The sequence below is a fragment of the Hemicordylus capensis genome, chromosome 5 (genome assembly GCF_027244095.1).
Source record: "Hemicordylus capensis ecotype Gifberg chromosome 5, rHemCap1.1.pri, whole genome shotgun sequence".
NCBI classification, from domain to species: domain Eukaryota; kingdom Metazoa; phylum Chordata; class Lepidosauria; order Squamata; family Cordylidae; genus Hemicordylus; species Hemicordylus capensis.
Window position 1 is genome coordinate 123948437 of NC_069661.1, and position 12966 is coordinate 123961402.

Sequence of the window (12966 nt, forward strand, 5' to 3'; positions counted from 1 at the left end):
ACTCTCATTTACTATGAATATCAATCTAGCACACTGCACCTTATGAAGAAAAACCTCAGAAATTCACCAAAATCCAGCCCTCTGCCCAATCACTCTGAAATTGGGGACGGGTGGTAGCCTCCACCCATTAGGCACTATCTACCAGCCCACCCCACTCTTTTGGGGCAGATACACTTTCTGCCCCCAAACTGCCCCAAAGACACCAAAGCTTCAAAAATTCCCAAAAAATCAGCCCTTTGTCCAATCCCCCTTAAATTGGGGTGGTAGCCTCCAACCATTAGGCACTACCACCCCGCCCCACTATTATGACCCAGGCCCCACTTTCTGCCCCAATCTGCCCCCAAGATACGAAAACTTAAGAAATTTCCCAAAAATCAGCCCTTTGCCCTATCCCCCTGAAATTGGGGTGGTAGCCTGCACCCATTAGGCACTACCACCCCACCCCACTCTTTTTGCCCAGATCCCATGCTATGCCCCCAAACTGCCCCAAAGCCACTAAAACATCAAAAAATCCCCCAAAATCAGCCCTTTGCCCAATCCCCCTGAAATTGGGGTTGTAGCTTCCACCCATTGGGCACTACCACCCCACCCCAAAATTTTGCCCCTGGGCCCTTTCCCCCCCGAATCGATTCAGATTCAGATTAAATCCAGACCAAATCAAGGGTGATTTGGGTGGCCCATATTCGGGCACAAAACAGAACAGGGGTGATTCGGTTCGGGTCCCGAACTGAATCACCGAAAATCCGAATTGCACACCCCTAGATCTCTCCCTCCCTCCCATTTCTTATCTCGCTTTCCCTAAATGGCAGCTAGAATGCTGAACAACCCATTATCTCTTTCTTCCATTTTTCTCTAGAGAACATCTGTTGGGAAGAATTGGCTTAGTTTGGAATATGTGCATGCATTACAAGCATGCCAAATTTGTAGTTCAAACCAGGTGGTTTTGAGGCTTGGCAACATCACTAATTTAGTTGTTTCTCATGAAGTGAGGCTCCCTGGAGAATCATGATTTAGAATATTGGGAACAAGAACACCCACGGTTGAAGTGGTTCAAGAAATCACTCTGTGTTCCTTAACAGTCTAGATTTAAATTTATGTATCCTGACAGATCAAATGAGGACATTGTGGCTGAAAGGAAGGTAATCTCCATTTCATCTCCCACTTTCTGTCAAATTCTGAAAGCAACACCCATGTTTAGCCATTCAAATGTCTTTCAAGACTACAGTAATCACAGCTATCATTATTATGTGTTACTGAAGTTCTTGACTGGAAAATTGAACAATAGGAGGAGGATTATCTTGTCTGCTGAGAACGAATCTCACATAACTATTTGTGAAATGATTTTGCCCATTCAATGAGCTATGTTAACTAGACTGGACATACTGTTAGGGAATATCATTTTCATTAATACTGAACCTGGGTGGTCTCAGCATATTTGGGGGTAGTGTCTAGGTATGCAGATGCATATTAATTTGTAAATTAAAAGAACAATACATTTATGGTTGTTGTTTTTTTTTAAAAAAAAAACTAGCAGAAAAGAACCTGGGAGCTTACAGGACGAACAGAATATTGAGTATGGCAGCTGATATATTTTTTAAAAAAATTTTTTTTAAAGAAAGAAACGTAGGGGAGCAAAAGAAATGGCATGCTTCAGACCCTAATGGCTTATAGTATTAATAGTACTTAAGGCCTGTTGTTGACTGGGCACAGTCATTTTGTATTTTTACAAAGGTTATTTACAGTTTTCCCCAGCATATTCTCATATAAAAAATAGTGCATTCAGCTACTTTAAGCAGCAGGAATGTATGTGCAAAATTTAGTATTTCTAGGTAATCGGGAAGTGTGACTTCATTTTGCACAAACAAATCCACAAACTCTTCAAAACATATAATAGATACATCTGCTGGTCCAAGACTGTAATAAAGATTTGATAATAGATACAATTTTTATATAAGTAAGACTTTTTAATTAATGTGCTTGCAAAAGGGAAGTAAAAGAACCATTTGAAATTTGTAGTATGTCAGCTTCAAACATTATTTATTTTATTGAATAATTACCATATATGCTAAATTTGAATCTGAGAAAGATCTTCTGCTTCTCTTGGGCATGATGTAATTTTAGAATTATTGATCTGATTGAGTGTGAAGAAATCTGTTGAGAACAATGATTATATTCAGAATTTCTGTTAAAACATCCAGAAATTATTTAAATCTTTCAGCATATTCCAGTGTAAAAAGTAGTGCATTCAGCTAAATTCAGTGGCAGGATTATGTATGCAAAATTTGATATCTATGGGTCATCAGGAAGTATGACTTCATTTCCACAAACTATATAATATCTCAAGGGATATATTGTGTGCTATACATTATTAAGTTAAAAACCTCCCCCCACCATGCTCTATGGGAAGGTTTCAGGAGGGAGGAAAGGGACCTCCCCAGAAACCTCCTCCACTCCTCCCTCATTCACTCAATCTTAGTGCTTGAGTTTGGAAATGACAGCCAATCACAAACCTGAGCCCTTCGTTTATTTATTTTTTTACGAGATAGAGGGCAAAGGCTTCTAGAGGGTGGGAAGGGGAAAAAAAGCACCCTTCTTCATTTTCCACATTGTTGAGCCACCCCCTTCCTGTTGCAAACTCCAGGTTAACTGGAGCTCTAAATAGAAGCACTGCTGTTGGAGACTGCAGTTATAAAATGGTGCACCCATATCCCACTTGCATTTTAGATATGGTACAATACAGTTCCTATCATTGTGTCTCGCTCTCCCAAAATAATGTGTCACTTCAGTGTGTCCAAGAACCAGAACCTAGAGCAGGACTATGTAGATGAAGGACTGGGACCATGCAGATGGGGGCTAGCTTGCTTCTCAGTGAGTTCTATGGGATAAAGTAAATAGGCTGCATTCTGAAACTCTAGACCAGGGTTCTTAATTTTTTTTTAAAGTGTACCCCTTCTGTTGCAAAGCTTCAGATCAGGTACCCCTTAGAGATTTTTATTGTGTGTACATCCACACTAAAAACACATTCAGACTGTTACTCATGAGTAAGGTAAAGTGTGCTGTCAAGTCTGTTTTGACTCCTGGTGCCCACAGAGCCCTGTGGTTTTCTTTGGTAGAATACAGGAGGGGTTTACCATTGCCTCCTCGTGTGCAGTATGAGATGATGCCTTTCAGCATCTTCCTATATTGCTGCTGCCCGATATAGTACCAGCAGGGATTTGAACTGGCAACCTTCTGCTTGTTAGTCGAGCATTTCCCTGCTGCGCCGCTTAAGGACAAGTAAACTTGTCCCTTTAATTTCAATAAGACTGCTTATGAGTTACTTGGCATGGATGTAAGCCTATGCATGTGTGTATGTATACACATAAAAACACAAATGTAAGTGTTACAGTTAGGGAAACCGGCTACTACAATCGCTGGCTCACATCCATACTAAGTTACTCATAAGCAGTCTTACTGAAATCAATGGGATGAGTTTACTTGTCCTATTTCAGTGGGAGTATTCAATGCTAATTTTCTGAAGTGTGCCATTCAGGTGGAGGGGAAGGTACCCTGAGCTTCAGTATGTAGCCAGCCAATCGGGAGCAGAGAAAGAGGGTCTTCACTCTCCTTCCTCCATTTCTGCAGTGAACATATTGTTGAGGACATGTCAGCTTCAAGCTGATGATTCTCAAAAAGGAACAAATAGCCCAGCTGTAGCATGGGGAGGCACGAGAGCTCTGAGTAATCCCTGGGAGCCCTTCAGGTACCCTCCATTGGGAACCCCGACTCTAGACAATTGGGTCACCAGGGGCAAGGAACAGGTACAACTCCTAACCCATTTTCATTAAGGAGAATAGAGGTTCTTATTCTATAGCCTTAGCATTGCTTCTAAATCTGCTATTTCTTGTCTCAGCCAGAACTTTGGCTGTTTAATATTAAGTTATATGTAGCAGGTGTTCAGTAGGAGCTGGTTGAGAAGATGCAGTCAGACCCTCAAACTGACAAAGCTTACTCCAGGTGCTCTACTCTGACTATTAAAAGTGAAAGGTTTATTTACAGCTGTAATTCAATCATAATTTCATGGTGGTTTGTTTTTTTTAAGACCCCAGTGCAAATCCTACCTGCATGGAAGAGAGGGTAGCCCATGAAGCTCTGCAGTTAGAGAAGCGCCTCAGCCTTCTATCCCATACAAGTTACCATGGTAGTGGAGGTAAGAACAACGAAGTGCACATTTTGATTCTGTTTTCTGAGGTTCTGCCATAATCTGAAGTCCTCTAATAGTTTGAGACTTCTGGATCAGATCTACAAACACTGCTTCAGAGATGTGATTGAATGAGATCTGGCGTCTTTGTAATTCTGTGTCTTTGTAGCTCTGTATCCCCCTATAGTCTAGTCCATTGCTGTCAGTAGCAGGCTGTTGGGGATAAAGGATAGTGGAGTGAATTGCAATCTAGGGCTGTTCACTGTGGGATGCCAGCTGCCATTACTATCTGCGTGAGACTGAGCTGTCCTAGCTGGAGTCTGACATGAGCAATGTCGGAAGCAACTGCTCCCCCTTCCAACTGTCAGGGGGCAAGACTCAGCTTGGCAGCTGACTCAGCTTAGCAGACAGTCTGAAAAGCTGATTCGGTGTCTAACTTCTGTTCATTAATTATATATAATCTATAGCTAAATATGCCTGTTCTGAGCCAGCGGGAAGCGGGGGCAACTGTGAGTTGCAGAGCAAGTACCAGGGATAGAGGAGGTGTCAGAATTTTCTGCATTGGTCATGCAGGGATGGAGCCACTAGCCAAGAAATGGATAGCCATGGCATGGACCATGATCTATTAACACTTGCTCTCCATCACATTAACCCTAAGGATGCACCAGTCTATAGCTTCCTCTTGTGCTGAAGTGTCAAGTTCCCTATGCAGTATAAGGGTTAGCCTGGCTATTTTCTGGCTTTGTACTGCAAGTATTTGTAATTGAACCACTAATTGCTCACTTCTTCCATTCTAGGTGATGATAGAAGTTTATCAAGTTCATCTTCAGACACAAGCCATTCCGACGCTAGCATTGGAAGCAGGCTAACTATTTGGCCTGATCAGTCTTCAGCCAGTACTTCTCAAGAGAGTCATGGACTGGCCACAGCAAAGGGCATTCATCCTGGGGAAGAAAAAGCCCACTCAGAAGGTACTCGCAGCCTCGCCAAACCACCACCTAAACTTCTTCGCTCCAGACAGCTACAAGAAATAGGCCGCCAAAGTTCTTCTGACAGTGGGATAGCAACTGGGAGTCACTCTTCTTATTCTGGAAGTTTCTCTTCCTATGCTGGAAGCCTGGACATTTGCCGTGGGGATGAATTTGGATCACTTTTGAGCTTGCCACCGAACCTTCCTTCAGATCAGAATGTATGCACTTGCTCTCCTGGTGAGCACCAGAGGAGCCCTAGCCTGGAGTACCAGGTTCCCAGCAACCTCAGACATACCTATGACATACCCAGGAGTCTGTTACAGGTAGCTACTAAAGATGTACAAAATGTAAGTGCAGACTCCTCTTTGTCAAAGGACCAGGCACCTCAAGGAATCAGTGACTTGAAACTGCTGGTACCACATCTAGAAGAACAATATGCTCCTGAGCACAGCCAGGAGAGGGGCGTACAGGCAGCCTTTCTCCATGAAAATTCCAAAGACTCAAGCATTGAGGCAAGCGTGGATTTTGTTTCAAGGTGGTCACATCTAAGACAGCAAGGACAGGTGTCGGACTCTACGAGTACTGAGGTGACACAATTTGGTGGGGTCTCCAGCAGCCTATGTGAAATATGTAGCTCTCCTTCTGGGACAACACGAGCGGTCTTTTCATCTTGCCCAGTCTGCGGTGGACTAAAGGTAAGTATTTAGGCTGAGCACATATTAACTCCAGACCTCAGTGGAACTTGGCCTATGACCTATCATACAGCTTACCTTGTATGTTAGAAAACACATTTTATGTACTTTTTGGGCAAACAAGATCTTATCTTTCAGTCACCATGAGAAAATTAACACACAGAGATAATCATTAATGTTTTATTTATTACATGAGCATCCCACCTTTCTTTCATTGATCTTAAGGTACGCCTGGGTGGACTCCCATCCATGTGCTGACCAGATGCAGGCCTATATATTTTCACAAGGTTGCTATATCAATCAATCAATCAATCTTTATTTTGGTCTTAGACCAGCATAAAAGCAATTTAGTTAGGATGTTTAAAAGTACATAGAAGAAATTAAAAATAAGCAATTAAAAGGGGGTTACAATAATTTATATAAGAACAGAGGCTGAAACTGGATTTATATAGGCTCAGCCCACAGTCCCTCTAGGCAGAAGCTGTCAGGGCCCTATGGATTTTGAGTTGCTGTATCATGAGACTTGTGATCATGCCTTGAGACCAGTTATCACCATCGGAGAGTCAATTTTTCTTGAAGATGAAAGCTGAAAAGTCCTAGAGGAAGGATGTCTTTCCTATCAAAAATATCAGAGAAATTGTTAAACTATTTATTGAAATAATAAAGTGTTTGTAGTGGACTATTCTAAGATGGTATGTGTCTTATGAAAATGTTTCTGCTGGCCAGCATACAGTTAAATTTAATAACGCCCATACCCTTAGGCATGAGTTTTACTTTATTAGATGCACCTAATGGCACAGCAAGGAAGTAATTTGCTTAGGGAGCAAGAGGTTGCTGGTTTTAGTCCCCACTGGTATGTTTCCCAGACTATGGGAAACACCTATATTGGGCAGCAGCGATATAGAAAGATGCTGAAAGGCATCATCTCAGACTGTGTGGGAGATGGCAATGGTAAACCCCTCCTGTATTCTATCAAAGAAAAACCACAGGGCTCTGTGGTCACCAGGAGTCGACACCGACTCGACGGCACAACTTGACCTTTACGTGTGAGAACGTTTTATCCCCTTTAACATCTTTAGTTTGTTTCTGCAAAATGTTTGGTAAGAGATTTTGTGTCTTGCTACTGTGTCTGTTGTGCAGCCATTTCAGCTTCTTGAAAAGGGGTGGCTGAACATGGCATGAAAATGGGATAAACCATTTCTTGCAAGTCAAAAGTTTTATTGGAGTGAGTGAGGGAGCATGAGATCATGAAAAAAGCAGGGCAGAGCAGGCTAAAGCTTAAAGTTACAAGGCTGAGGCATTCACATACATCATTCAGAATTTGGTGACTGTAGTGGTTAATAATAGATGAAGTACTGAGAATGAGAAATTTTGAAGATAATTGTCTTGCTGAACTGTCAGAATCTGGTTCTGTATCACCTCTCCCTGCTGTTCCTGGCAGCTCCTTGACAGACTAGTTGTTACCATAGGCTGCCAGACAGAGACCATTGAGAAGGAGGAAGCTTGAGATGCCACTGTAATTTTAGCTGTTCTAATAATAGGGTGATGAGGCCAAGGCTGTTAGGCAGAATGGCCGGTCCTCTTTCAGAATTAGCAATGTCCTGAGAAGTACAAGTTCTAGTACTGTGGAGGTCAGAGAATTTCTAAAATTATCAGTGCTCGTATTGAGAGGAAGTGTGCCTCTGAATGCCAGATGCTGAGGAAAAGCAGCAGGGAAGGGCTGATGCCTTGTATGTTGCTTGTAAGCTCCCCAGAGGCACCCAGATGGCCCTTACTGGAAACAGGATGCTGGCTACATGGACCTTCTGGTTAGCTCCAGCAGGGCTCTTCTCCAAGGGATCAGTGTGCCATGTGGTGTGTCACTCCATGTTGAGGGAGTGGCACTCCACACATGGGCAGAGGCACTGTTTTCTTTCTTCCTTACACACATTCCAGGGCTGAGCCTTGGTACTGAAAACTCTTCTTTGTCTCGGCTCCTATATTTAGCTGTGGGACTGGTAACTGTGATGTTACCACACACACTCACACACGCCAGTGTTTCCACTATGATTTGTTATCCATTATGGATCAAACATTTATAATGTTTGACACAGGAGTAATTTTTTGCTTCTAGTTTGGCAGACTTTGACTCATTTGGGCCAGTAGAGAGAATGGAAAAGTGTAATTTTCAATAAACTGCACTTTATTCCCTAAACCAGTAAGAGGATGAAGGGATCATCAAAAATAAGTTGCTGAGGGCCTCCCATAACCTGGGACTGCCCTGCCCTGCCCTTTTCTCTTACTGTAGTCTTCTGCTGTCTTGCGAGCCAGCTGAGCAATGAGGCTGCCTGGCTGGGTGTGGAAATGAAGCTGTTGCCAGGAGAAATATGGGAGGGAGGAATGTCTGTGCAATTCCAACAAGAGCTGCTTCAGGGTTGAAAAGTTGTGTTTTGCAGCTTCTCCACCTTGTAATTTCTGTAGTCAGGTAGACTGTGAGGGCAGAAGGACGGAACATTATTTCTGGATTCAAACATAATGTAAAACCACAACTAGCTTCAAATCATAGTTTGCAAACTAGCTTCAAACCATGGTTTGATACCCATGTATGTCTTTCTTCTCTCATAGGAGGGGAGGAAACATCCTCTGGGAAAGACTACAGCCCCCAGGCTCCCTGTGCTGCTTCCCAGCTGCTCTGCCCATGTTCCCAGTCTCTCCTGCATAACACCCAACTTACCCCCCCACCCCACGGACATTCCTGAGAGTCTCTACGGTTGCCCAGCTTTTTTTTTTTTTTAAACCCACCACTGCGTACTATCTGGGGAAATTGCCTTGTGTTTGGCTACTGCCTCATGGTGGAGGGGTAGGAATTCTGATCTGCGCGTCCAAATCTTCCAGCTTGCACAGTCCTAGACCTTAATATGTATGTTTGTGTTAACCTGATATAAAATGCTATCTGAAGTTATTTTAAGAAATACTTAATAAACTTAATTTTTTTTAAAAAAAATCTGATTTAAATTACTGACTTTTAAAATTTAAAAATCTATCAAATTATATTTAGTCTTCTTTTTTTAAAAAAAGTGTTATGAACTTTTGTACAGAGGACTACTAAGAGGCAACTTGGATTGCTAAGAGACAACTGTCTGCCCATTCAGATGTTAAGTGGCACTGGCAGGCTAGGTGTGTGCTAATCCCCACCAACCTCATTGCCCACCCTCCTGCCCCGCCCTAGAAGCATATAATATGTATACTACTAGCAAAGTGTGTCATCGAGTCGGTGTTGACTCCTGGTGACCACAGAGCCCTGTGGTTGTCTTTGGTAGAATACAGGATGGGTTTTACTATTAGTAGCATATAATGAGCAGTTGTATCCTATAATTAGTAGCATATAATGAGCAATGTGGAGAGCCTAATCGGGCTTTGCGGGTAGAGTGGGCTTAGCTCGCTCTCCCCACAGATGAGCAGGGAGCCTGCCCTGGGCATCTGGATCGGCTGCCCACACAACTACCAGCTCCGTCATGGAGCTGGTAGGGTCAGCAGGGATTTGGGGCTGCCCGGCCCCCAGGAGCCCAGGATGCCCTGCGCAAGGCATCCCAGGGAGACCCCCGAGGCTGGGAGGTTTGTTGTAGCCTCCCGGTTGGGAGTCTACTCATGTGTTACTGTGGCACGGAGCCACGCCACAGCGGCACACAATCAACTAAACAGGGTTAGCGGATCGCTCACTCTGCTAACCTCGTTTAAGAAGAGGGATATTTTGTGCGGTTTGCTGCCAGGAGTTGCACAGCTTCCGTGGCAGCACACGATCAGGAGGAACTGGGCTAGGCTCCCTTAGCCCGATTCCTCCTGGTCGTGAGAATAGCCTCAATATGTATATACTCAGCAAAAGTTCTCAAAGTCATTTACATAGAAATTATAATGGGATAGGCACCTTAGCTTTATGAAGAGACAGGAAAAGGCCTAATTGCTGACACATCTTTCACAGTGTCAGCCTGCATGAACAACTTAGGTATCACCTCCATTTCTTCATTGTGGTAGGAAGCAAAAGATCTTCTGCTGGCCCTGACTAAAAGAGAAACTGTTGTGTGATTATCCCAGCATGAAGCCATTCCACGATGCAGGTAGCACTTGCATGATTCATGATTCACGCTTGTGTGCCTTCTGAAACCTTTGTGTTTAGCTTGAGATCTTTGAGAACATTATCCTTAATTTTGGTGGGTGAAAATTTTAATGTCATCACTGAGTTGGAGTGATGTCTCAGCCCAGTCCTGGCAGAGTCAATAATGGGTCTCCCATCTTCTCCAGCCTTATTGGTGGTCTAGAGAGACTTATCTGATATTGCGATGGCTGCCACTTGAGAAAAGGAAATGAGAGAGATGAACATGAGCAGCTGGAATCACACAGTTGAGGAAAGGAGGTGATTGCTGCTAACCCTCATTTATAGCCTGTAATTAAGACTGCTGTGCTTTGCCTGTGCCAGTAAATAAAGTCAAATTCTACATCCAGGAGTCTTGGGAACTGTGTGTCCAGAATGCAAATTAAGTAAACTATCATCTACTTGGCTTGCATTTTTATTACTTGGGAGATTTAGGATTGATGCACCATCCCAGTGACTTTATTTTATTCACAATTATTCTAAATCACCTATCCACTATGTAAGCATCCATGTAAACATTTCAGCTGCCACCTGCCACACAGCTGGTGCAAACCTCTGTGCCAGAAGCTTTGTATCAAAGTGTGAATTAGATTGTAAATGATTCATTGCATAGAAGGATGTATAGCTGCTCTTACTGTGCACTACCTGCCAATCCCTGTGCATTGCAGCAGCAGAGCATATCGATTTACATTGCTTCCAATAAACTCTGGGACTTCATTAACTCCACTGAAGTATGCAATTTCAGTATGCAACCATTTGCTAGGAGATGGATTTTTTAAAAAAAGTTTGGCCTTTATTTGTATATGTATAACCCCTCTCTCACTTTTCACTGGTTCAGATATGTTCAAACTATGTTTTAGTACTGTGTGAATGAGGCTGGGAGAGCTTTGGGCTCACATACTTCTCCCCATATTCTTATATCTTGTCCATAAGTTGAGAAGAGTAAAAGCTTTTGTGTTTGTCTTAGAACAAACCAGTTCTAACATATGAATTTGGGAAGCTATGGTTTGCTTTAACGCCAATGTGATGATCTTGAGGTAGTTCTACTTTAAGAAATAATGTTACATTTAGGAGGGAAACATCTTGGTATGTAAAGAAGGTGGGAACAAAACAGAATAGAACTGGGAGAAATAGAAAAGGAGTAGGAACAGTACCACCAGAAAGAGAGAACTGCACAGTTTGGTGTATGTACAAATAAGTTGGTCATCCTTGGCTGGTGCTTCTTCAGAGAAATAACACATCTGGTTTGTTAATGAATTGGGATATAAAACCACAGTTTAACTCTGGTTTGTTAAAGCAAACTTAAGAACAAACTACAGGTCTCTGAATTTATGTGGAACACAGAACTGTGGTTCTAAAGTGAAAGCCAAGGTTTCCATTCTCTTCTTCACATGCAAGAGAAAAGTGACAAGAGACTGCCCAGAGATGAAAGTTTGGGCGGTATAGAAGTTTAATAAAATAAAAATAAATAAATAAAATAAAGGTAGGGAAGGGCTGAACATACAAGCCTGCAGCTCTCCAAGGCTAATTCCTGTAGTGTTAAAACATAGTTTAGCTTTATGTCTAAACCAGGCCTGTTCCTCGGAATGTATCATACAATTTGTTCAATAGCAATCCTGAACTGGACTAACCAGAATCTAGTTCATAGGAACAACTTGTTGAATCTGTAATGCTGCCTATGGATGTGCACAAAACCAGTTTGCCCTGTTTAGTTTGAGTCCAATCTGGACTCGAACCAGACTGGGTATGTTTGGTTTTGTCACCCCAATGAGGGGCCTGACTCGGCTTGAATTTGAGCCAGTTCGGGCCCAGTTTGGAGGTGCTATTAACATTTTTTGAGGAGAAAGGCAGACTTACTGCCACTGTGGGCTTCCACGGCCTCAGGGGGTGTGTGCTGCTGTGGCCATGGGGATCTCTGGTGGTCCCCCCTCCCCCTGGTCTATTTTGGGCCTATTTGGGGCCTCTTGTGGTCGTTTTGGAGGCTGCCGTGCCTGGGCTATTTGTGTGCTCCAGGTCATGACACGAGCATGCAAATGGCCCATGAGCATGTGCAGTGGCCTCCAAAATGGCAACCGTGCACTTGGAGAAGCCCAAAACAGACCAGGGGAGGAGGGGGAACTGCCGGGCGAGGGGGCCCAAAGAAGACCCCCCCCATGGCCGCAGCAGCACTCCCTGAGCCCACAGAAGCCCACAGCTGTGGTACATCCACCACCCCCAAACCCAATGTCAATAGCACCCCAAACCGGGCCCGAACTGCCTAGGGAGTTCGGCACAACCTCGGGCCCTCGAACTGGGCCAGTTTGATGTTGAACCAGCTTGAGGTCAAGGGTTCTGCCCTTCAGAACCCATGTGCATCCATAGGAACAATTTCATTTAATCAACACTGTGAACTTGGCAGATAACAGTTTAGAGAACATTGTACCGAGTCAGATTTTTCAGTGTTACTACATTTGTGAGAAATTATTTCATTGTAACGTGCTCTGTTTGTGTGCTTTTTTTTAAAAGGAAACTTCAATTTTATCATCTGGAGTCTTACCATCTATCCCAGGTAGGAACAGCTGAGTTTTTTTTACTAGATTTTAAAACTTCTTAGTTTCAGTGATCAAGAAAAAGAGATTATAAAATAAGGTTGAAATCCACAAAATTAAATTTTCCCCTCAAATTAAAAAAATCTCTTTAGTTCAGAAAAGATTGAAAGTGCTTACAAGTTCACTCACACACCAGAAAGCATGAACATTTTAAGTTAAAGTGTGCCATGTAAGTAATAAGCCTTCTGCAGTTTCACATACTGTGCTTATTTACAACTTAGCCTTCATGTGCCCATGTTTTTACTTGGCCTTTAACACTTTCTAGTCCTCTTCCTTTGCAGGGTGGACATAGCACACAAACATACAGCAACAGTCCCCCTCCTCCCCTCCACCATCATCTACAAGCTTCTGCAAGCCTATTCTTCACAGCTATGACCATTTTACTTATGAGAAGAAGATTCCAGAA

The 12966-nt window shown here is 43.1% G+C and overlaps 1 protein-coding gene across 18 annotated transcripts in view; it reads left to right on the forward strand.

The window, feature by feature from the left end:
• Window positions 1–12966, forward strand: part of DOK7 (docking protein 7) — a 73019-nt gene that overhangs the window by 30490 nt on the left and 29563 nt on the right. For 17 of the 18 annotated variants that reach the window (XM_053256896.1, XM_053256903.1, XM_053256906.1 and 14 more), the window contains 3 exons: window positions 4082–4189; window positions 4978–5846; window positions 12478–12520. In XM_053256896.1, coding sequence (XP_053112871.1) covers window positions 4082–4189; window positions 4978–5846; window positions 12478–12520 — 1020 coding nt within the window. Of the gene's footprint in view, window positions 1–4081; window positions 4190–4977; window positions 5847–8447; window positions 8821–12477; window positions 12521–12966 lie in introns of those variants that run through there. The other variant, XM_053256899.1, reaches the window with a different exon arrangement.